We start from the raw sequence: 27,722 nt of genomic DNA, 5'->3' as shown, positions 1-27,722 counted from the left end.
ACTACTAAATAATACTAATACTAATAATAAAAGTATACTTTTATTAGTATACAAAAATACTTGTCATTAAAGCTTATGTGTTATTGCCAGATAATCTTTTAGTCTTTTAAAACAAATCTGCTACAAAGTGCTACAATACAGGGTACAAATAATTGCAACAAATATTAAAACTAGATCGTTACTAAAAGTTACTAAAGCTTACTTGTCTTATTATCTCTCTACAGGGGACGGGGAGGCGGTTGGAGTGGATGATTACGCAGAACGCTGGTTAGCCAATGGTCCCTCAGACAGTGATGACTGTGATGATGTTCAACCAAACAACGAGACTTGTACACAAGTAATGACAAGAACAGTGAAACATTATCAACATATTCAACATGTTTCAATATATCACCAACGTGAATATGCTCCATGCTAATTCTGTTTCCTTTTTCTAACCCACAGAGCGTAACGTGTGAACAGCTCTTGACATCACCTGCCTTAAAAGGCTGCAGAAAGCTGGTGGATTATGATTCTTTTCTCCAAGCTTGTTCCAGTGATCTCTGTCACTGTGACAACAGCAGCTCATGTCTGTGTTCAACCCTGGATGAGTATTCTCGCCAGTGTGCCCACGCCGGTGGAACTCCACAGAAGCATCAACTCTGTAGTAAGAAATATTAAATATTTTAAAAATATATCAAAGCACTGTTTAAAATTCTGTCATAACACTTCATTTTGATTTTGTTGAATAGCAAAGAACTGCCCATTCAACATGGAGTACAAAGAATGTGGAAGTCCCTGCACAGACACCTGCATTAACACAGAGAGGAGTAAGGAGTGTGATGACCACTGCATCAACGGATGCTTCTGTCCAGAAGGTACAACAAGACTGACCACATTAATATAACACCAATATCTGAAGAATTGGGTTATGAGTATGACAATAATAAGTATGTTATGTTTCCATGTGTTGGTCAAATAAATACATAGGATGATCTGATGTCAAAATAAGCCCTGAATATGATTTTCTCTAATCCACTGCAAGTGTATAACCCTGAATATATAATAATAATACTATATTCTCAAGGAACCGTATTTGACGACATCAAGAAGAGTGGCTGTGTCCCTGTTGAACAGTGTTCCTGTGTTCACGGTGGCAAAACCTACAAGGCTGGAGAGTCCTACACCAAGGCCTGTTCAAAATGGTAATAATAAAGTGTAAATATAAACATTGCAATGTACACAGTAGGCAACATTAGACTGCTTGTATTGTCACACAGAGAAAGAGACACAGACGGAAAGGTGTTTTTTCACTTTTTTGCATGCTGAAAATAGCCGATCTGAGCTTGTACATCTGCTATTTTCAGAGCGGAACCAAACTCTTCTCCATTAGTCCCTCCCTGACATTATGTCTATAGTTTTTTGACGAAATTGTCAGTGCATTTAGTCATAGTTTTAGTATATTCACTATATACTGCTATGTCTACATAAAATGCTATCTAAGTTACATAAATTGAGCCTTTGCATATACACCATAAGGTCGTCGCGGCTAGGGCAATATACGGCAAGTGCTACGGGCTACGTGCTACTGTATATACCTGTATGTGTGTGTGTGTTTCAGTACCTGTACAGGTGGAAGGTGGAGTTGTGCTGACACCAACTGTCCTGGAACCTGCAGCATCATGGCTGGCAGTTTCTTCAGCACCTTCGATGAGAGCGAATACCAGTTCAGCGGAGACTGCTCCTACATTCTGACACAAGTTAGTAATAACTAGTAAAACATGAACAAGATAAGAACTCCATTTCAGCAACTGTGTTGATTGTTGCTACTATTCCTGCTTTTGGCTGAGATGACTTGACATGTCACAAACGAGATGAGTTTGAGTGCAGTTAATTTGCACGCAAGATAATTCTCCACCTCCATCCATTTGTGTGCTTTTACACATCAACCATCTTATGTACCAAGGGAGTAGCTTAAAGCTGACTCCCCCCCCCCCTTGCTGAAAATAGCTGATCTACATACTGTAACGTGTACATCTGTCATTTAGTGAAAATGCATAATAAAGCATTAATGTAAAAAAGTATGAAATGTAAAGAAAAAGATAAAATAAAAATTTAAATAAAACAATGAACCCTTGTTGTACTTCTATCAAGTAAAAGTAGGCCTAAGACAAATAGAAATATGAATAGGAATATCAATAATATAGAAAAAGAAAACTAAAAAAAAAACCAAAAGAACTGGAGGGACAGTGCTTTTGTGGTAAATTCTGCCTGCCTTGCAAATTTAGGGTTGCAGACTTTGTTTAAAATATGTGTTTTAACATGGGCTTTCATGGGAAGGTGCTGCTTTGGCTTGCATTGATTTGTTAGCATCCCTGACACTCTGGCACCTCACCAATCAGAACTGTAACGTATCAGTACTGTATCAGTCCTCTCTTATACCCATGGGTCAAATAAAGGCTCTGTTTCTTATCTTCACCTTGTTTTCCAGGTGAAAAGTAAGAACATCACAGTTCATGGTGATCTGTCCAGATGTGGTAAATCTGACTCTGAGACATGTCTGGAGGCTATAACTGTGGTCCTGCCTGGACAGGTACATAACGCACGCACGCACGCACGCACGCACGCACGCACGCACGCACGCACGCACGCACACACGCACGCACGCACACACACACACACACACACACACACACACACACACACACACACACACACACGCGCGCGCGCACATATGCGCACATACGAACACACGCACACCGGACCGGCCTGTATGCGTAGGACACTACGCATTACGCATATAGGCCTATATTTGGACAATACCATTAGGTATAGTCAATTAACAGACCCTTTTCCTTTTTACTATACAGATGATTAAAGTTGAAGACAGTGGAGCAATATTTTATAACAAACTGATTTCTCAACTGCCCCTCCTCCTGGGTGAGTTTTCATTTATTGGATTGGCTTTGACAACCCCCCCCCCCCCCAATAATCTAATCCTATAATCGGTTCATTGGTGATGATGATTCATTCTGTAAATTTGTATTTCACAGACAATGTAAAGGTCTTCAAGCCGTCCACGTTTTACATGCTCATTCATACCAGCTATGGACTCCAGGTTCAGATACAGCTAACACCCAGAATGCAAGTCTACATCACAGCTGCTGCATCTCTTAAGGGGAAGCTCCGTGGTATGCATCCTTACCATAATGTTATGTATTATTGAAAAACAATATATTCAAATGGTGATGCAATGATATGATATGTTGTTTCCCAGGTCTTTGTGGAGACTTTAACGATGTTAAAACTGATGACTTAAAAACCACTAGTGGGCTGATTGAGGCTCGGGCTGCACAGTTTGCTAATACATGGATGAGTAAAGCTTCCTGTCCTGCCAGCAAAGTCTTTACCAGCGTATGCAGTTGGAATGTACAGAGAGGTATGTTATCTGCACATTGTTTTAGTCAGTCTATTGAACTTCAATTTCAGGCCATAACAATTCATTTGTTTAACAGAGAAGTATGCTGAGACTTGGTGTTCCAAGATTGCTGACCCCAAAGGGATTTTTTCTAAGTGTCATTCTGAAATAGATCCAGAGTTCTATGAAGATGTAAGATTCTGATATTTTACAGACAATTCAGCCAAATATTGATTAAATATGTCTGTGTAGATTGACCCTGTGAATAACCCTCTTCATAGAGCTGTAAGGAGGCTACCTGCTCCTGTGATAAGAGTGAAGACTGCATGTGTGCGGCTGTATCTGCATACGTTCAGACCTGCGCTGCAGCAGGCATCTTCATCACTGGGTGGAGAAACACAGTGTGCAGTAAGCTCTGCATACAAACATCTCATTTCAAATGAACAGCAGTGTTTGTTAGATAAAATAAACTGATAGCCTCTCATGTTTTCACAGAAAAATACACAACCTCCTGCCCTGCTAGCATGGTGTACAGCTACAAAATGACCAGCTGTAATCGTGGTTGTCGCTCTCTAAGCCAGCCCGACACCACATGTCAGATTGCCTTTACTCCTGTGGACGGCTGTGGATGTGCTGAAGGAACTTATCTTAATGAAAAGGGAGCGTGTGTGCCATCGATAAAATGTCCCTGCTATCATGGGTATCACCACATACCTTCTGGGAGCACCGTCAAGATTCAAGGCAGAAACTGGTGAGACTTTCACTGCTCCAATGCTTCTATCAGGATTTACTGCTTCTGTTTCATCTACTTTCTACTCTTTTCACCTACTTTCCAATGTGTCTCTTCCACTTCCTAGTGCCTGCAAGCGTGGGAAGCTCAACTGTTATGGAAGACCAGAGATTACATGTAGGTTCTCAGCACTTTGCTCATTGAATCATTTCTAACATAAGAAGTATGGTTTGGATTTTAACACCATTTTCTCTTCAGCCTGCAAAGCTCCGATGGTCTTCTTCAACTGCTCCAAAGCTTCGGTGGAGGCAAAAGGCTCAGAATGCCAGAAGAGCTGTCAGTCTGCCGACACTGAATGTGTAAATTACTTTTGGTCCTTTACTATATCTAAAATAATACAAAATGTTGTCAATGCAATGCTGACTTGAGCTTGTTGTAGATGGTGTTTACAATGAACTGAACTTGATGTGTTTTGTAGGTGAGCTCTGATTGTGTGTCAGGCTGTGTGTGTCCTGGCGGCTTGCTGTCCGATGGTAAAGGGGGATGTATCAAAGAAAACCAGTGTCCCTGTTCGTATGGTGGGGTCACCTATGAGCCTGGACAGACGGTCAAGGTGGACTGTAACACCTGGTAAAGGACTTTCATGCTCTGAAGTATGTCTCTTTGTGTGTTATTCAGAATCTTTTCTAGATTTAAACCTTTCTATCATGGTCATTATAGCACGTGCTCTGGGAAAACATGGAAATGCACCGCAACGCAATGTGAAGGGACTTGCAGTATCTATGGAGAGGGTCATTATGCCACTTTTGATGCCAAGAGGTTCTCTTTTCATGGTGGCTGTGGATATGTCTTTGCTCAGGTACAATAGATAGGTTTCTATTCGGTCTCTCTCTGTAATTTCAGTGTTTTGATGTGATTTCAGTCAGAATGCTAATGCCAGCATCTTACAGGATTACTGCGGCGGCACCAACGGCACCTTCAGGGTTCTGACTGAGAGTGTCCCATGTGGGCCTGCTTACCAGACCTGCTCCATCTCGATCAAGCTCTTCTTAGGGGTACAAAGCACAGTTACAAACACATGTTTTCTGTACACATACCATGGTGCATTACAAGTTAAGTCAACGTGCTTATGCTTTGCTCTTTGTTATTTCAGGACGCTGAAATTGAACTGAGTGAGGATTCTGAGGAAAGAGTCAAAGTTGTCAAACAAAGTAAAAGCCAGGACATCACCTATAAGGTCCACACTATGGGCATTTATTTGGTACTTGAGGCAAAACAGGGACTGACTCTAATCTGGGACAAGAAGACAGGTCTGATGATCAAACTCAGCTCTACATACAAGGTTAGTTAACAATAGAACTAACGTACATCTAGTTAACAATAGAACTAACACTTAGTATCTATAGTAACTAATAATATTATAGAATATAAATGTTGTTAAAGGGCAAGGACACTTTAACGTGGTGCTGCAGAATTATTAAACAATATACACGTAATCAAGATATAAAATGTAATCTATAAAGGTTTTTGCTTCAGAATTTGGAAAATAAACTCCTTTCTGTTTGAATGCAAGGTTCAATTTCTGACTATCTGGAGCTAACTGTTTTTATTTTCCATAATCAACATATTTTCTGTCCTCCAGGGAAAAGTGTGTGGTCTGTGTGGGAACTATGATGGAAATGCAAGGAATGACTTCACAGCCAGGAACCAGGAAGTGGTGACGAAAGCTCTTGAGTTTGGAAACAGCTGGAAAGTTTCTCCTAGTTGTCCTGACAAGGAAAGTGAGAAAGGCCCTTGTGCTGTCTACTCCTACAGACAGGCCTGGGCTGTGAAGCACTGCAGCATTATCAACACTGATGTATTCAAAGCCTGTCACTTGAAGGTAGCATGTCACACACATGCACGCACACACGTACACACACACACACACACACACACACACACACACACACACACACACACACACACACACACACACACACACACACACACACATGCATGCACGTACATATGTATGTATGTGTTTTTTGTGTAGTTATTACTAGTGAACTTTATTTATAATTCAAATGATTCTACCAAAACACCATATTTGTCAACTTAAACAAAATGTTGCAGAATTATTATAATGCCCCTAATATAATTATGCAACTAAATATTTAAGTTAATTTAGGTTTTCGAGGGCAGTGTTGTGGTCATACATCATCAAAAGGATGAGATCTGCATTTAAAAAGCTGAGGTCTAACTTTAATCGTGCACAATTACTACTAGTTCATACTAGTTAATAACATATCTATGTTTATTTCTTGCTGTATTCACTAGCAAATCGTAATTGCAATAATTAAATGTCTTCTCTGGAAAAAGGTGGATCCCAAAAACTATTTTGAAGCGTGTGTGAAGGACTCCTGTGCCTGTAACTCTGGGGGTGACTGTGAGTGTTTCTGCACAGCGGTGGCAGCTTACGCTGCTGCCTGTAACATAGCTGGAGTGTGCGTGAGGTGGAGAACTCCAAGAGTCTGCCGTGAGTCTTTGTCCTTCTAACAAATTAAACACATAAAGCATCTGTCATTGTCATTCTGTTGTATTCTGATACACTGACACTAACAGAGAGGGTGTTTGCTGTTGTCTTGTCTCTGTCCTACACAGCTCTGTTCTGTGATTATTACAACCCATCTGGAGAATGTGAATGGCACTACGAACCCTGTGGTAAACCATGTATGAAGACATGCACAAATCCTTCAGGATTATGCACCAATCCGATACCAGCTCTGGAAGGTATGATGTATACATTTAAGTATGATAACATAAAACGAAATGTTATTGTACTTCCTCGATAAAAAGGAGAATTCCAGCATAGCAGGCAGAAAAGTCGTAGTTTAAAGCAAATGGCAATACAAATGAGGACAATAAGTAGAAGTCCTATTTCACGGCTCGTTACAGTAGTTACTGATATGGTATGTAATAAATATAACTAAATGTTTACATCAGAGATCCGGATGTGCAATGTTAACTCATATCCATTCTGTATTGTTCTATGGTCTCCACGGAATAATGTTAACATAGGGTGCTACCCACGATGCCCTCCGGAACGACCTTATCTGGATGAATCTACTATGAAATGTGTGCAGATGAAGCAGTGTGGCTGTTATGTTGATGGGAAGCATTATGAGGAAGGAGAGGACATTCCTTCAGAAATTCCTTCAGTCCAGAACTGCCACAAATGGTATTTATGTAGTTGTAATGCTGTAGAAAGACTCAATTAACTACACATACAGTGAGAGAACGATGGAATGTGTATTGTGTGTGCCAAAACTCCCCAAATGGGAATAAATCAACCAAAGTCAGGGATTCAAATTAATATAATATGTGCAGATTCTATGCATAAAATCCAATGTATGAAATTAGGATACATGTATTTTCATTCCTCAGCCGACATTAGGCAAAAGAGATGAAAACCTGAAATGTGTTTAATTATTCAAATCTCTATACTAAATTAATACAAAAGTCCAAATTAAATATAATTGAAACTGTCCACTGCTACGGTAAATGTTCTAAAACAATAACACTCCACTTGACATGTGTGCTTTAAAAGAGAAGAGTATTATGAATACAATTTGTTATCTTATGAATGTGATGTCAAATTGTAATGTCATATTCAATATTCATGAACTAAACTTCTCTTAATCTCTATGTTTGAAGTTCTTGTGAATCCACAAAAGCGATCTGCACCTATGATGTCAAGGGTAACTATTAGTCTTATATATTTATTTTATAATGTAATATTATGACTTTAAACATATTTACTATAAACATGACTATCAATAACGTGTGTGTGTGTGTGTGTGTGTGTGTGTGTGTTTGTGTTTGTGTGGTTTCTATTCCAGCATGCCATTGTTTGTACAGGGGGAATAAATATGAATATGGAGCAATAATCTACGACACACATGATGGATATGATACTTGTATCACTGCATCCTGCGGAAAGGATGGAAACATTACAAGGGTCATGAAGCAATGTGCAAGTACTACAACTACAACAACAACTACACGTGCCCCAACTACTACACCCTTTATCTTTAGTAACACCACTATTCAAGCTACTACTACTAAGCCCACCACAACCACAGAAAAACCCACAGCTTCTACCACAGTTATTCGTGAAACCACCACCTCTGTTCCCGAGACCACAACTAGCCCAGAAACATCAATTACTTCCAAGCCCACTGTTGAAACCTCGACCACAATTGTACCGGTAACAACAACAACAAAGGAAACAACGCCTGTTGAAACAACCACAAAGGAATCAACATCTCAGTCTGTATCAACAACAAAGCCACCAAAAGTAGTAACAACTGGTCCAACGACAGCTTCTACCACAGTTATTCGTGAAACCACCACCTCTGTTCCCGAGACCACAACTAGCCCAGAAACATCAATTACTTCCAAGCCCACTGTTGAAACCTCGACTACAATTGTACCAGTAACAACAACAGGAAAATCTACAACAGGAACACCTCCAACAGGAACACCTCCAACAGGAACATCTACAACAGGAACACCTCCAACAGGAACACCTACAACTACCACAAGCACAGTAAAACCTCCAACAGGAACACCTCCAACAGGAACACCTACAACAGGAACACCTCCAACAGGAACACCTCCAACAGGAACATCTACAACAGGAACACCTCCAACAGGAACATCTCCAACAGGAACATCTACAACAGGAACACCTACAACTACCACAAGCACAGTAAAACCTCCAACAGGAACACCTCCAACAGGAACACCTCCAACAGGAACATCTCCAACAGGAATATATACAACAGGAACATCTCCAACAGGAACATCTACAACAGGAACACCTACAACTACCACAAGCACAGTAAAACCTCCAACAGGAACACCTCCAACAGGAACACCTCCAACAGGAACATCTCCAACAGGAATATATACAACAGGAACATCTCCAACAGGAACATCTACAACAGGAATATATACAACAGGAACATCTACAACAGGAACACCTCCAACAGGAACACCTCCAACAGGAACACCTCCAACAGGAACATCTACAACAGGAACACCTCCAACAGGAACACCTCCAACAGGAACATCTACAACAGGAACACCTCCAAAAGGAACATCTACAACAGGAATATATACAACAGGAACATCTACAACAGGAACATCTCCATCAGGAACACCTCCAACAGGAACACCTACAACTACCACAAGCACAGTAAAACCTCCAACAGAAACACCTCCAACAGGAACACCTACAACTACCACAAGCACAGTAAAACCTCCAACAGGAACACCTACAACAGGAACATCTACAACAGGAACACCTCCAACAGGAACACCTCCAACAGGAACATCTACAACAGGAACACCTCCAACAGGAACACCTACAACTACCACAAGCACAGTAAAACCTCCAACAGGAACACCTCCAACAGGAACACCTACAACAGGAATATATACAACAGGAACATCTACAACAGGAACACCTCCAACAGGAACATCTACAACAGGAACATCTCCAACAGGAACACCTCCAACAGGAACATCTCCAACAGGAACATCTACAACAGGAATATATACAACGGGAACATCTCCAACAGGAACATCTCCAACAGGAACACCTCCAACAGGAACATCTACAACAGGAACACCTCCAACAGGAACATCTACAACAGGAATATATACAACAGGAACATCTCCAACAGGGACATCTACATCAGGAACATCTCCAACAGGAACACCTCCAACAGGAACATCTACAACAGGAACACCTCCAACAGGAACACCTCCAACAGGAACATCTACAACAGGAACACCTCCAACAGGAACACCTACAACTACCACAAGCACAGTAAAACCTCCAACAGGAACATCTACAACAGGAACACCTCCAACAGGAACACCTCCAACAGGAACACCTACAACTACCACAAGCACAGTAAAACCTCCAACAGGAACACCTCCAACAGGAACACCTACAACTACCACAAGCACAGTAAAACCTCCAACAGGAACACCTCCAACAGGAACACCTACAACAGGAACATCTACAACAGGAATATATACAACAGGAACATCTACAACAGGAACACCTACAACAGGAACACCTCCAACAGGAACATCTACAACAGGAATATATACAACAGAAACATCTCCAACAGGAACACCTCCAACAGGAACACCTACAACAGGAACACCTCCAACAGGAACACCTACAACAGGAATATATACAACAGGAACATCTACAACAGGAACACCTCCAATAGGAACATCTACAACAGGAACATCTACAACAGGAATATATACAACAGGAACACCTCCAACAGGAACATCTACAACAGGAATATATACAACAGGAACATCTCCAACAGGAACATCTCCAACAGGAACACCTCCAACAGGAACATCTACAACAGGAACACCTCCAACAGGAACATCTACAACAGGAATATATACAACAGGAACATCTCCAACAGGAACATCTACAACAGGAACATCTCCAACAGGAACACCTCCAACAGGAACATCTACAACAGGAACACCTACAACAGGAACATCTACAACAGGAACATCTCCAACAGGAACATCTACAACAGGAATATATACAACAGGAACATCTCCAACAGGAACATCTACAACAGGAACATCTACAACAGGAATATATACAACAGGAACATCTCCAACAGGAACACCTCCAACAGGAACACCTACAACAGGAACATCTACAACAGGAACATCTCCAACAGGAACACCTCCAACAGGAACACCTACAACAGGAACACCTACAACAGGAACACCTACAACAGGAACATCTCCAACAGGAACATCTACAACAGGAACACCTCCAACAGGAACATCTACAACAGGAATATATACAACAGGAACATCTCCAACAGGAACATCTACAACAGGAACATCTACAACAGGAATATATACAACAGGAACATCTCCAACAGGAACACCTCCAACAGGAACACCTACAACAGGAACATCTACAACAGGAATATATACAACAGGAACATCTCCAACAGGAACATCTACAACAGGAACATCTCCAACAGGAACACCTCCAACAGGAACACCTACAACAGGAACATCTACAACAGGAACATCTCCAACAGGAACACCTCCAACAGGAACACCTACAACAGGAACATCTACAACAGGAACATCTCCAACAGGAACATCTACAACAGCAACATCTCCAACAGGAACACCTCCAACAGGAACATCTACAACAGGAACACCTCCAACAGGAACACCTACAACTACCACAAGCACAGTAAAACCTCCAACAGGAACATCTACAACAGGAACACCTCCAACAGGAACACCTACAACTACCACAAGCACAGTAAAACCTACAACAGGAACACCTACAACAGGAACACCTCCAACAGGAACATCTACAACAGGAATATATACAACAGGAACATCTCCAACAGGAACATCTACAACAGGAACATCTCCAACAGGAACACCTCCAACAGGAACACCTACAACAGGAACATCTACAACAGGAACATCTCCAACAGGAACACCTCCAACAGGAACACCTACAACAGGAACATCTACAACAGGAACATCTCCAACAGGAACATCTACAACAGCAACATCTCCAACAGGAACACCTCCAACAGGAACATCTACAACAGGAACACCTCCAACAGGAACACCTACAACTACCACAAGCACAGTAAAACCTCCAACAGGAACACCTCCAACAGGAACACCTACAACAGGAACACCTCCAACAGGAACATCTACAACAGGAACATCTCCAACAGGAACACCTCCAACAGGAACACCTACAACAGGAACATCTACAACAGGAACATCTCCAACAGGAACACCTCCAACAGGAACACCTACAACAGGAACATCTACAACAGGGACATCTCCAACAGGAACATCTACAACAGCAACATCTCCAACAGGAACACCTCCAACAGGAACATCTACAACAGGAACACCTCCAACAGGAACACCTACAACTACCACAAGCACAGTAAAACCTCCAACAGGAACATCTACAACAGGAACACCTCCAACAGGAACACCTACAACTACCACAAGCACAGTAAAACCTCCAACAGGAACACCTCCAACAGGAACACCTACAACAGGAACACCTCCAACAGGAACATCTACAACAGGAATATATACAACAGGAACATCTCCAACAGGAACATCTACAACAGGAACATCTCCAACAGGAACACCTCCAACAGGAACACCTACAACAGGAACATCTACAACAGGAACATCTCCAACAGGAACACCTCCAACAGGAACACCTACAACAGGAACATCTACAACAGGAACATCTCCAACAGGAACATCTACAACAGCAACATCTCCAACAGGAACACCTCCAACAGGAACATCTACAACAGGAACACCTCCAACAGGAACACCTACAACTACCACAAGCACAGTAAACCCTCCAACAGGAACATCTACAACAGGAACACCTCCAACAGGAACACCTACAACTACCACAAGCACAGTAAAACCTCCAACAGGAACACCTCCAACAGGAACACCTACAACAGGAACACCTCCAACAGGAACATCTACAACAGGAATATATACAACAGGAACATCTCCAACAGGAACATCTACAACAGGAACATCTCCAACAGGAACCCCTCCAACAGGAACACCTACAACAGGAACATCTACAACAGGAACATCTCCAACAGGAAAACCTCCAACAGGAACACCTACAACAGGAACATCTACAACAGGAACATCTCCAACAGGAACATCTACAACAGCAACATCTCCAACAGGAACACCTCCAACAGGAACATCTACAACAGGAACACCTCCAACAGGAACACCTACAACTACCACAAGCACAGTAAAACCTCCAACAGGAACATCTACAACAGGAACACCTCCAACAGGAACACCTACAACTACCACAAGCACAGTAAAACCTCCAACAGGAACACCTACAACAGGAACACCTCCAACAGGAACATCTACAACAGGAACATCTCCAACAGGAACACCTCCAACAGGAACACCTACAACAGGAACATCTACAACAGGAACATCTCCAACAGGAACACCTCCAACAGGAACACCTACAACAGGAACATCTACAACAGGGACATCTCCAACAGGAACATCTACAACAGCAACATCTCCAACAGGAACACCTCCAACAGGAACATCTACAACAGGAACACCTCCAACAGGAACACCTACAACTACCACAAGCACAGTAAAACCTCCAACAGGAACATCTACAACAGGAACACCTCCAACAGGAACACCTACAACTACCACAAGCACAGTAAAACCTCCAACAGGAACACCTCCAACAGGAACACCTACAACAGGAACACCTCCAACAGGAACATCTACAACAGGAATATATACAACAGGAACATCTCCAACAGGAACATCTACAACAGGAACATCTCCAACAGGAACACCTCCAACAGGAACACCTACAACAGGAACATCTACAACAGGAACATCTCCAACAGGAACACCTCCAACAGGAACACCTACAACAGGAACATCTACAACAGGAACATCTCCAACAGGAACATCTACAACAGCAACATCTCCAACAGGAACACCTCCAACAGGAACATCTACAACAGGAACACCTCCAACAGGAACACCTACAACTACCACAAGCACAGTAAAACCTCCAACAGGAACATCTACAACAGGAACACCTCCAACAGGAACACCTACAACTACCACAAGCACAGTAAAACCTCCAACAGGAACACCTCCAACAGGAACACCTACAACAGGAACACCTCCAACAGGAACATCTACAACAGGAATATCTCCAACAGGAACACCTCCAACAGGAACACCTACAACAGGAACATCTACAACAGGAACATCTCCAACAGGAACACCTCCAACAGGAACACCTACAACAGGAACATCTACAACAGGAACATCTCCAACAGGAACATCTACAACAGCAACATCTCCAACAGGAACACCTCCAACAGGAACATCTACAACAGGAACACCTCCAACAGGAACACCTACAACTACCACAAGCACAGTAAAACCTCCAACAGGAACATCTACAACAGGAACACCTCCAACAGGAACACCTACAACTACCACAAGCACAGTAAAACCTCCAACAGGAACACCTCCAACAGGAACACCTACAACAGGAACACCTCCAACAGGAACATCTACAACAGGAACATCTCCAACAGGAACACCTCCAACAGGAACACCTACAACAGGAACATCTACAACAGGAACATCTCCAACAGGAACACCTCCAACAGGAACACCTACAACAGGAACATCTACAACAGGGACATCTCCAACAGGAACATCTACAACAGCAACATCTCCAACAGGAACACCTCCAACAGGAACATCTACAACAGGAACACCTCCAACAGGAACACCTACAACTACCACAAGCACAGTAAAACCTCCAACAGGAACATCTACAACAGGAACACCTCTAACAGGAACACCTACAACTACCACAAGCACAGTAAAACCTCCAACAGGAACACCTCCAACAGGAACACCTACAACAGGAACACCTCCAACAGGAACATCTACAACAGGAATATATACAACAGGAACATCTCCAACAGGAACATCTACAACAGGAACATCTACAACAGGAACACCTCCAACAGGAACACCTACAACAGGAACATCTACAACAGGAACATCTCCAACAGGAACACCTCCAACAGGAACACCTACAACAGGAACATCTACAACAGGAACATCTCCAACAGGAACATCTACAACAGCAACATCTCCAATAGGAACACCTCCAACAGGAACATCTACAACAGGAACACCTCCAACAGGAACACCTACAACTACCACAAGCACAGTAAAACCTCCAACAGGAACATCTACAACAGGAACACCTCCAACAGGAACACCTACAACTACCACAAGCACAGTAAAACCTCCAACAGGAACACCTCCAACAGGAACACCTACAACAGGAACACCTCCAACAGGAACATCTACAACAGGAATATATACAACAGGAACATCTCCAACAGGAACATCTACAACAGGAACATCTCCAACAGGAACACCTCCAACAGGAACACCTACAACAGGAACATCTACAACAGGAACATCTCCAACAGGAACACCTCCAACAGGAACACCTACAACAGGAACATCTACAACAGGAACATCTCCAACAGGAACATCTACAACAGCAACATCTCCAACAGGAACACCTCCAACAGGAACATCTACAACAGGAACACCTCCAACAGGAACACCTACAACTACCACAAGCACAGTAAAACCTCCAACAGGAACATCTACAACAGGAACACCTACAACAGGAACACCTCCAACAGGAACATCTACAACAGGAACATCTCCAACAGGAACACCTACAACAGGAACACCTCCAACAGGAACATCTACAACAGGAACATCTCCAACAGGAACACCTCCAACAGGAACACCTACAACAGGAACATCTACAACAGGAACATCTCCAACAGGAACACCTCCAACAGGAACACCTACAACAGGAACATCTACAACAGGGACATCTCCAACAGGAACATCTACAACAGCAACATATCCAACAGGAACACCTCCAACAGGAACATCTACAACAGGAACACCTCCAACAGGAACACCTACAACTACCACAAGCACAGTAAAACCTCCAACAGGAACATCTACAACAGGAACACCTCCAACAGGAACACCTACAACTACCACAAGCACAGTAAAACCTCCAACAGGAACACCTCCAACAGGAACACCTACAACAGGAACACCTCCAACAGGAACATCTACAACAGGAACATCTCCAACAGGAACACCTCCAACAGGAACACCTACAACAGGAACATCTACAACAGGAACATCTCCAACAGGAACACCTCCAACAGGAACACCTACAACAGGAACATCTACAACAGGAACATCTCCAACAGGAACATCTACAACAGCAACATCTCCAACAGGAACACCTCCAACAGGAACATCTACAACAGGAACACCTCCAACAGGAACACCTACAACTACCACAAGCACAGTAAAACCTCCAACAGGAACATCTACAACAGGAACACCTCCAACAGGAACACCTACAACTACCACAAGCACAGTAAAACCTCCAACAGGAACACCTCCAACAGGAACACCTACAACAGGAACACCTCCAACAGGAACATCTACAACAGGAATATATACAACAGGAACATCTCCAACAGGAACATCTACAACAGGAACATCTCCAACAGGAACACCTCCAACAGGAACACCTACAACAGGAACATCTACAACAGGAACATCTCCAACAGGAACACCTCCAACAGGAACACCTACAACAGGAACATCTACAACAGGAACATCTCCAACAGGAACATCTACAACAGCAACATCTCCAACAGGAACACCTCCAACAGGAACATCTACAACAGGAACACCTCCAACAGGAACACCTACAACTACCACAAGCACAGTAAAACCTCCAACAGGAACATCTACAACAGGAACACCTCCAACAGGAACACCTACAACTACCACAAGCACAGTAAAACCTCCAACAGGAACACCTCCAACAGGAACACCTCCAACAGGAACATCTACAACAGGAACACCTACAACAGGAATATATACAACAGGAACATCTACAACAGGAACACCTCCAACAGGAACATCTACAACAGGAACATCTACAACAGGAATATATACAACAGGAACATCTCCAACAGGAACATCTACAACAGGAATATATACATCAGGAACATCTCCAACAGGAACATCTCCAACAGGAACACCTCCAACAGGAACACCTCCAACAGGAACATCTACAACAGGAACACCTCCAACAGGAACATCTACAACAGGAACACCTCCAACAGGAACACCTCCAACAGGAACACCTACAACTACCACAAGCACAGTAAAACCTCCAACAGGAACATCTACAACAGGAACACCTCCAACAGGAACACCTACAACTACCACAAGCACAGTAAAACCTCCAACAGGGACACCTCCAACAGGAACACCTACAACTACCACAAGCACAGTAAAACCTCCAACAGGAACACCTCCAACAGGAACACCTACAACAGGAACATCCACAACAGGAACACCTCCAACAGGAACACCTCCAACAGGAACATCTACAACAGGAATATATACAACAGGAACATCTCCAACAGGAACACCTCCAACAGGAACACCTACAACAGGAACATCTACAACAGGAACATCTCCAACAGGAACATCTACAACAGGAACATCTCCAACAGGAACATCTACAACAGGAACATCTACAACAGGAATATATACAACAGGAACATCTCCAACAGGAACACCTCCAACAGGAACACCTACAACAGGAACATCTACAACAGGAACATCTCCAACAGGAACACCTCCAACAGGAACACCTACAACAGGAACATCTACAACAGGAACATCTCCAACAGGAACATCTACAACAGGAACATCTCCAACAGGAACATCTACAACAGGAACACCTCCAACAGGAACATCTACAACAGGAATATATACAACAGGAACATCTCCAACAGGAACATATACAACAGGAACATCTACAACAGGAATATATACAACAGGAACATCTCCAACTGGAACACCTCCAACGGGAACACCTCCAACAGGAACACCTACAACAGGAACATCTACAACAGGAACATCTCCAACAGGAACATCTACAACAGGAACATCTCCAACAGGAACATCTACAACAGGAACACCTCCAACAGGAACATCTACAACAGGAATATATACAACAGGAACATCTCCAACAGGAACATATACAACAGGAACATCTACAACAGGAATATATACAACAGGAACATCTCCAACAGGAACATCTACAACAGGAATATATACAACAGGAACATCTCCAACAGGAACATATACAACAGGAACATCTACAACAGGAATATATACAACAGGAACTTCTACAACAGGAACATCTCCAACAGGAACACCTCCAACAGGAACACCTACAACAGGAACATCTACAACAGGAACATCTCCAACAGGAACATCTACAACAGGAACATCTCCAACAGGAACATCTACAACAGGAACACCTCCAACAGGAACATCTACAACAGGAATATATACAACAGGAACATCTCCAACAGGAACATATACAACAGGAACATCTACAACAGGAATATATACAACAGGAACATCTCCAACAGGAACATCTACAACAGGAACATCTCCAACAGGAACATCTACAACAGGAACACCTCCAACAGGAACACCTCCAACAGGAACACCTACAACTACCACAAGCACAGTAAAACCTCCAACAGGAACACCTACAACTACCACAATCACAGAAAAAACTTCAAGTACCACAACCACAGAAATACCCGTAATCACAGGAAAACCAAGTACCACAGTTAAAGCGACCACAGAAGGAGTGAAAACATGTAAATGCAAATACGAAAACCAGGAATTTGTTCAGGGTACGTAACATTTTTCCTGTAGCGATTGGCACCAATGGCTTTATTTCACATATCTTTTAAATCAGCATAGTGTAAAAATTAATGTTTTTTTCCTTCTCCCATAATAGGAGCTATTATCTATAATGCAACTGATGGCGATGGCTGGTGTTATTTTGCCGAATGTGATCCCATTGCGTGTACGGGTAACATTACAAAACACAGTAGACCATGCCAGTCTACAACCACAACCACAACAAAGATCACCACTCCTGTAGTAACCACTCCATCTGTGGATTGTTATTACCTAGAGCCACCATTAAAGGTATTCAAGCACGCTCATGCAAATGTGGAACAAAAACTATACTAGAGTTGAGTGAACACCATTCATTTAGTACAGATTTTGTGGTGTTGAATGTTTTTCTTTACTCTCCTTGATTAGAATGGACAAACCAGGGAATCAGGCTGTAAAATAGAAGAATGTTCATCTGGAAAAGTAATTACAGCATTTAAGACATGTATAGATAAACCAAAACCCACATGTTCAAATGGACGTCCACCAGTCAAGGTCTATGATGATGATGATGGCTGTTGTTTTCACCATGAATGTCAATGTAAGTTCATAATCATCAATACTAGATTTGATCCTAAATCTACCAATAAACAATTATGTTCTGCTTCAATGTGACCTTTAATGCTTTATGTTATTATCCATCCAGGTGTCTGCGATGGCTGGGGAGATCATCATCATATTACATTTGATGGACAATCTTACAACTTCCAAGCAAATTGCACATATGTTTTATTTAAAGAAATTGTTACAAAATACAATCTGACTGTTCTTATTCACAATGAGAATTGTTATGAAAATGTTCCATGTGACCGCTCCTTGATCGTACGCTACAAACGGCATGAAATTATTCTCACACAAAAAAGTGGAGAGGCGACTGAGAACAAGGTAAATAATATCACGGTGAACTGCTCTAAATACTTGTGGAATTACTCTAAATAGACAATGAACTACAACATTTCAATCTAATGAACCTTTTTCCCCCAGGTAATTGTCAATGGGAAGCGTGTAATCCCAACGTTCTCTAATGATGACCTCATCATAACAAGTAATGGAATTGAGATGCTGGTGAAAATCCCAGATATTGAAGGCGTTGTGAAGTTCAAAGGTCTTCGGTATAGCATCAGACTGCCAAACTCCCTTTTCCAAAACAACACAGAGGGACAGTGTGGTGAGATACCGCTTGAATTATATTTGCGTTGAGGAACAGTGAGGGGGTCATGTCATGTGATAAATGTTATATTACTGGTAAACACATAAACATCTGTTTTCTCTGTGTTTCTCTCTCTCCACCTGAATTGTCCTGACAGGCACATGTGACAACGACAAAACCAATGAATGCAGATTACCCGATGGTCAGATCATTACTGACTGTACTGAAATGGCTTATGAATGGCATGTCAGAGATAACATCACTGCCAATGCGACAAATACTTATTGTGAAAAGCCACCTCCTACAACCCCAACCCCCAGCACCACCCTACCGCCCCCATCGACCCCTACCGGCCCAACGCAATCGACCACTGCAGGCACCACACGTTTCGGCACCACTGCACGCCCAGTTGAATGCATGAAGACTGATGTCTGTAACGTCATCATTGGCCCGTAAGAAGGAATAAATCATCATGCTAAATCGTATCTAAATCGTATGTAATGTAAGTCACACACTAACACAAGTGTACTTTATTTGCACATGCAGGGTTTTTAAGGACTGCCACGTAGTCGTTTCACCAACACCATTCTATGCCGCCTGTAAGGAAGATTGTTACAAGGATCTTATCATGAAGTCCTGCAGTAGTATGGAGGCGTACGCTGAAGAATGTGCAGAAAACAACATCTGTCTTGACTGGAGGCATCTTACATTTGGAATGTGTGGTATGAAGGTTTTGTTTGTTTGTGTCTCATAAAGTCATAATACTTGTTACTATACTATACTATGTTCAGAGTTGTTAATAATTATAATCAGACTAAAGGCCTATTCATAGTCTGGATTTTAGGTGGTGAGGTGACCACCGCTCCGGTGGTGAGCTGACCACCGGAGCTGAAATAACGTTGAGCGGTGAGTAAAAACAGAGAGAAGGGCTGGAGCGGTGGCGGTGGTTTGCTCTTCACCGCGGCTCGTGACGTCATGTTGTAGTTCTGTGGTCACCTAACCACCGAAAATCCAGACTATGTATGAGCCTTAACTGTCTGTATCACCTTGATTCTTAATCTGCTTCTTCTTGTTTCAGAATCTAAATGCCCCAAGGGCCAGATCTACAAGGCGTGTGGACCAACCTCTTCACAAGCAACATGTAATGGAAGGTACCTGCTGTAGTCATTCTTTTTAAGACAAGGCAAATATACAGGGATGACATGCAGTAACGCACACTATATAGCTAAATGAGCTACTAACCTCGCGTCACCAGGCTTTCCACCGCGGAGGAAACCTGGCTTGTGTTACAAAATTGCCGTGTGAACCGGTGTGGAGCGAATTATCTCGCTATGTCATGTTTCTACGTCATCAGGCAGGAACAATCATCTGGAACTTCCTTTCCCTCAAACCGGAAGAATAACAATGAAAGCTCTCGTACCCTGCGAGAAAAAGTTCCGGATTATTGTTCCTGCCTGATGACTACAAAATAATACTACAACATGACGTAGCGATATCATCCGCTCCCGACCGGATCATAAACCCGAAAAGGAATGCTGCCCAGGCTAATGAGCTCCTGCAGACTGGGCCACCCCTTCATTGTCAGTTATCTTAACCCTTATGTCCTGATGTCACTCCCACTACCCCTGGGTTACAGGGTTATTTTTGGTATTGGAATTCCCATAGGGAAAATAAACAAACCACCCTGCCGATTTTATCAGGTAGCCGTAGCCCAATTTGACTGCGTAATGTATTTATTGAGTTATACCAGTAAGACACGTGAGGGCGAGAAGCGACTTCGCCTTAAAGGGTGAGGTCGCATGCACATATCCGCCTGGGTGACAGCAAACTGCTGGGCGAACGCTGGCGCTTTGGAATGGGGGGTCAGATCAACATATCCGCCTGGGTGACAGCAGACTGCTGGGCGAGTGCTGGCACTTTGGCGGAATCAACACATCTAATTAATTCTGTACTGGCCATATATGGAGCGTCTCTTGAGTCTACAGGGTTTGATGAGGTCAGATCAACATATGGAATGTGAGCACATGACGTAGAGATACTGTGTAATAATTTGATAATGAAAGTCGGCCTCCTGGTGGCGCTATAACAGGCTGTTTAGGAAAATTAGGTTCATTGTTGGATCTAGGGAGTGTGTGTGCAAAGTTTGGCATGGATCGGGCCAACGGTGCCTGAGATGGAGTGCAAAACATACTCTTTCCCCATACCTTCGCCCTGCTGGAGACAATAATGCAGAGACCCAAAGGGGATAGCACCCTATAGTGGCAGATGTCAGACTTGGTGATATTACATTAGTATTTTTTATTCTCTGCTGTACACAACATTAAGTGATCTCCTGATGTTTGTATCATCTTTCTGTCATGTATTTCTTCTTCTTCTTAGATACAATGAAAAGAATGTGGCGAACAAGACAAAAAATTCTGCGTCTAATGAAGGATGTTTCTGCCCTGAAGGAACTGTCTTGTTCAATTCAAAGTCGGATGTCTGTGTTTCCAGCTGTAAGTCCAAATATTTACAAAATAGGATATGTTCTTGAAATTATTATTATTATTATTATTATTGCGCAGTTAACTATTGAATGTACGCCTAAGGGCTTACTGGTTATTATTATTATTGTTGTTGTTTTCTCAATTAATCTAACCTTTGTATTCTATCAGGTTGTACTGGTCCGGACGGAAATCCTAAAGAGGTAGATGTTATGTGATTTTTACCTCTGTTTAAATATTGCTGCCATTGTTTAATAGTTTAGTAGACAGACAGACAGACAGACAGACAGACAGACAGACAGACAGACAGACAGACAGACAGACAGACAGACAGACAGACAGACAGACAGACAGACAGACAGACAGACAGACAGTAATGGTGTATATTGAAAGCCTAGGTTTTGTTAGATCTTCTGTTCGTACTAACATTGTTTCTGATCAAGGTGGGTGACACATGGAGGAGTGAGTGTAAGCAGTGTACTTGTGATGAAACCTCAAGTGTTGAGTGTGAGCCAGTGGCTTGTGCAACCCAAACATCTCCTCCTAGATGTGACAAAGATGGAGAGGTGCTGGTCAACGAAACCAAAGACTGCTGTCCAGTATCAAAATGTGGTGAGTTGTTTGTAACATAAAATAATAGAATTACATTAGACAATCCTTTCCAGAGTCGTGGTGTTAATGTAACCCACAGAGTATACAATACTAAAGTCACAGTATTTCCAAATATAAATCTTTATTTGCTCAAAATAACAAGCCCACATGATGAAAATATTCCTGATGTGCTACAATGTTCTACTTTGATGGTAATCATATATACATGATCTTCCTTCACCCACAGAGTGTGATAAAACAAAGTGTTCAAATCGCACACAAAAGTGTGCAACAGGGTTTGAAATGACCGTAGAAGACTTACCCGACAAATGTTGTGACTCACACTGTAGTAAGTTATTTTATTTATTCTGTATTCTGATTCTGTAATTGTTATTTTCATTGATATGGACTTTTGATTGATGTCAGGATGGAATGTGAGTGTTTGAATTCATTTTAAATATACAACATTATGCTTCTTCTCCAGAACCCAAAAAAGTTTGTGTCTACAATGACACTGAATACAAGGTAAGCTTTGGTGTCGATTTGTGAACATTCCTAATCAAACATTTGCAATACAAACAAGCTACAGACAATGCTCATTGGAATAACTGTATTTTGATCCATTTAAATATATGTCGGACAAATGTAATGAGCTTTCCATTCTGTCACAGCCAGGTGTATCCATCCCATCCCAAGACATTTGCAAGAAATGCAATTGTAGTGAAAAAACGGATAACATCACATCTCTGAATGTTATCGAGTGTGAACCTATACAATGTGACACCAACTGTTCCCAGGTAAATGTGCATGACATTAATAACCTTCTGCTCAGTATTGGTTTGCGATTTTAATTAAAAAAGCAATCTTTAATTACTTTTGCTTTTATCAAGGCTACAAGTCACACCTTTCACACAACTATGCACTGAATATCTGTATCTTAGCTATCATCTGTACAGTATGTGATCATGTGCAGAATTATTAGTGTCAGGCTGCTTGTGAAACCATATTTTTTCTTAAAATAATGCATAGTGTTGTTTGTAACTGTATCAACTGTTAACAGCTTAACAACCATAAAATGACAGGATCATTATAATTTAATTTGATTTGAATATTGTTGATGATGTCAGATATATTAAGTATTAAAAGGCATCATATTCATCTTCTTAATGATTTAATTGATTGTTGATCCCTAAAATATAACGTGCTGTGTTTCAAACAGGGCTTCAAGTATGAAAATGTGACAGGACAATGTTGTGGAACGTGTAAAAAGAACAGCTGCACTGTTCTTCTACCAGACAACACATCTTATGTTATTGAGGTGAGTTCAATAGAAAACCATTTGAAAACACTTAGTTTTACTATAGTTTCCAACGGGTTGTTGTTGGAAATGTGTTTTATGTTCCATCAAACCATATCATGTCTTTTAAAATGTAATTAATTGCATCCTCTCACAGCCTTCACAAACCTGGTCTTCACCAAACGACAACTGTACAAAGTATGAATGCGTCGCAGACCAACTCACAGTCCTTGAAGTCAAAACTGAATGTGCTGAATATGATCCCAGCAACTGCCTTCCAGTGAGTAGCCTATATCTGGATACTAGCTTCATAACGTTTTCTAATAAATGAATTTTGTATTTGTGAACGCTCAGGCTTTTCAGGAACATTGATCTTTCATCTGCAAGATTGAAGTGAAACGTGACGTTAGTCTCCATTAATTGTAGTAGTAAGAAGCTGTAGTCAGTTATCTGATGATTTCAATTTGTATAAAATTTGTATTACAGGGCACAGAAAAATTGGACAAGAAAGGCTGTTGCAAAACATGTAAGAATTCATTAACATTTGTTATGCTGTTTTTAACTGGTGTTTCCATTCATTTATAGTAGGCTACTACAGTAACATCATTTAACATTTTCTAAAATGTCTTATGTTTCTAATAACTGTGGCTTTGTAATGTGTATGCAAGACTTGTAAATGTAAGAGACTGTTATCAGTTATTGTATTCTTTCTCTTTGATAAATATTACCTTGTATGTGCAAACCAGGTACCAAGCGTGAAGACTGTGTACATAAGAACGAAACAACCATCCTGGAGGTTAAAAAGGGACGGCCTACAAGTCGACCCAGCAGTTCCAGTGAAACTCAAACTGTCACTGTTCCTACAAGTCAGTTCATCGGTTCCAAAGAAACTACAACTGTCGCTGTACCTACAACTCGGGTCATTGGTCCCGAAGGAACTAAAACTGTCCCTGTACCGACAGCTCAGTCCGTAGGTCCCGAAGGAACTAAAACTGGCGCTGTAACAACAGCTCAGCCCATTGGTCCTGAAGGAACTAAAACTGTCTCTGTACCGACAGCTCAGTCCGTAGGTCCCGAAGGAACTAAAACTGCCGCTGTAACTACACCTGAGCCCATCGGTCCAGAAGGAACTAAAACTGTCCCTGTACCGACAACTCAGTCCGTAGGTCCCGAAGGAACTAAAACTGCCGCTGTAACTCCAGGTCAGCCCATCGGGCCCGGAGGAACTAACACTGTCTCTGTACCGACAGCTCAGTCCGTAGGTCCCGAAGGAACTAAAACTGCCGCTGTAACTACAGCTGAGCCCATTGGTCCCGGAGGAACAAAAACTGTCCCTATACCGACTGCTCAGTCCGTAGGTCCCGAAGAAACTAAAACTTCCGCTGTAACTCCAGGTCAGCCCATCGGTCCTGAAGGAACTAAAACTGCCGCTGTAACTACAGCTGAGCCCATCGGTCCAGAAGGAACTAAAACTGTCCCTGTACCGACTGCTCAGTCCGTAGGTCCCGAAGGAACTAAAACTGCCGCTGTAACTCCAGGTCAGCCTATTGGTTCCGAAGGAACTAAAACTGTCTCAGTACCGACAGCTCTGTCCGTAGGTCCCGAAGGAACTAAAACTGCCGCTATAACTACAGCTGAGCCCATTGGTCCAGAAGAAACTAAAACTGTCCCAATACCGACAGCTCAGTCCGTAGGTCCCGAAGGAACTAAAACTGCCGCTGTAACTCCAGGTCAGCCCATCAGTCCTGAAGGAACTAAAACTGTCTCTGTACCGACAGCTCAGTCCGTAGGTCCCGAAGGAACTAAAACTGTCTCTGTACCGACAACTCAGTCCGTAGGTCCCGAAGGAACTAAAACTTCCGCTGTAACTACACCTGAGCCCATTGGTCCCGAAGGAACTAAAACTGTCCTTGTACCGACAGCTCAGTCCGTAGGTCCCGAAGGAACTAAAACTGCCGCCGTAACTCCAGGTCAGCCCATCGGTCCCGGAGGAACTAAAACGGTCTCTGTACCGACAGCTCAGTCCGTAGGTCCCGAAGGAACTAAAACTTCCGCTGTAACTACATCTGAGCCCATCGGTCCCGAAGGAACTAAAACGGTCCCTGTAGTTGTACAGACAGCTCAGACCATAGGTCCCAAAGGAGCTAAAACTGCTGCTGTAACTACAGCTGAGCCCGTTGGTCCCGAAGGAACTAAAACTGTCCCTGTACCTACAACTCAGTCTGTCGGATCCGAAAACACTGGAGCTGTCACTGTCACAAGGCCGTTCATTGGTTTCGAAGGCACACAAGCTGTCACTGAACCTACAGGTCGGTTCAGCGCTTTCACTGAAACTACAACTGTACCAGTTGGTCCTGAAACTCAAATTGTTGAATGCAGATCAACAGTTCCAGTTGAAATGACATCCTGCGGTGGTAGCTGTCCGACATACTCAATGTAAGATTTCAATCTATTCTATAGGATTTGGGATTGGGGTTTCATGGGAGGGATTTAGGCTATCACCAAATATTTACATTATTTGAAATTCTTCTCAAGACAACATTGTCTGCATTTTCCCCTTTGCAAAATATGCCAACAAATGAAACCATGTCTACAATATTTGTTATTGATTCATAAAATGCAAAGCATCTCTCCTGTTGATCCCTGCGTGACAAAAATGAGCATATGCACAAACACATAACTTAACAGCACTTATTTTTCCATTATATACACTATAGTCAGAGCAGGTTATACATTTGAGTGAGCAGTCGGACAATTTTTGTGCTTTTACTTGCTTTTATGTGTGTGTACACATATGCTCCTAAAAGCATGTTTGTTGCAGAACACAGTTATGTATTTGTTTATTTCATTAAGACGGTACTTTCTACAATACATATTATATTAGTAATTGAAGTCCAATATTTGTATTTGTTGATTGTTAATTTCCAGCAACTCTACCACTAACGCTACCAACCATTGCCACTAACACTGTTCTTCTCCTCTTTCTAAAGGTATTCATCAAAGACAAATGGCTTAATGCACAAATGCACCTGTTGTCAGGAGATGGCCACCAGCACGAAGGAAGTAGAGTTGAAATGTGATGATGGCACGACAGAGATGTACTCTTACACTTTCATTGAAAAGTGTGGTTGTCGTGACCTCAAGTGTGAGGATTTAATTTCGGGCTAGGATAAACATTTGCTCTGAAATGTAGCCTGGACTTTTCACAAAGCCATGACAGACAACATGGGACAGTGATTTGTTATTCCAGTCAATATGTCTACCTGTCAATTGAAACAACCAAAACCATCAACCATCAACAGTCGGAAACAATGTCATCATGATGTAGACGGGTCCCAATTCATTGTGAGGTGATTTACCTCATTTTGGTTTGGAGAAAAGTGTTTGATTAGTCTGGGTTGCTTCACAAAGACTTTTTCCATTTCTATTCTATCCTAATTTGTATTGTAACTAATCTCTTAGCTTTTATTATTTGATTGATTTGAACAGTGATTTGTCAATCTGAAGCAATCAATTAAAAT

The 27,722-nt window shown here is 42.2% G+C and overlaps 1 protein-coding gene across 1 annotated transcript in view; it reads left to right on the top strand.

Annotated features, from left to right (window-relative positions):
* Positions 1–20,243, top strand: part of LOC308321849 (mucin-5AC-like) — a gene marked incomplete at both ends in the record, with an annotated part of 22,759 nt that extends 2,516 nt beyond the window's left edge. The window contains 14 exons of the mRNA XM_080772940.1: positions 445–646; positions 732–857; positions 1,067–1,184; positions 1,601–1,739; positions 2,471–2,572; positions 3,679–3,805; positions 4,386–4,486; positions 4,606–4,757; positions 4,848–4,986; positions 5,078–5,182; positions 5,281–5,469; positions 5,770–5,908; positions 6,771–6,830; positions 20,125–20,243. Coding sequence (XP_080629066.1) covers positions 445–646; positions 732–857; positions 1,067–1,184; positions 1,601–1,739; positions 2,471–2,572; positions 3,679–3,805; positions 4,386–4,486; positions 4,606–4,757; positions 4,848–4,986; positions 5,078–5,182; positions 5,281–5,469; positions 5,770–5,908; positions 6,771–6,830; positions 20,125–20,243 — 1,818 coding nt within the window. The remainder of the gene's footprint in view (positions 1–444; positions 647–731; positions 858–1,066; positions 1,185–1,600; positions 1,740–2,470; positions 2,573–3,678; positions 3,806–4,385; positions 4,487–4,605; positions 4,758–4,847; positions 4,987–5,077; positions 5,183–5,280; positions 5,470–5,769; positions 5,909–6,770; positions 6,831–20,124) is intronic.
* Between the last annotated feature and the right edge of the window lie 7,479 nt (positions 20,244–27,722).

Source organism: Protomyctophum bolini (genome assembly GCF_963924005.1).
Source record: "Protomyctophum bolini genome assembly, chromosome: 9".
Classification (NCBI taxonomy): domain Eukaryota; kingdom Metazoa; phylum Chordata; class Actinopteri; order Myctophiformes; family Myctophidae; genus Protomyctophum; species Protomyctophum bolini.
The sequence above is the reverse complement of the archived record's forward strand: the minus strand, read 5'-3'. Positions and strand labels throughout refer to the sequence as shown.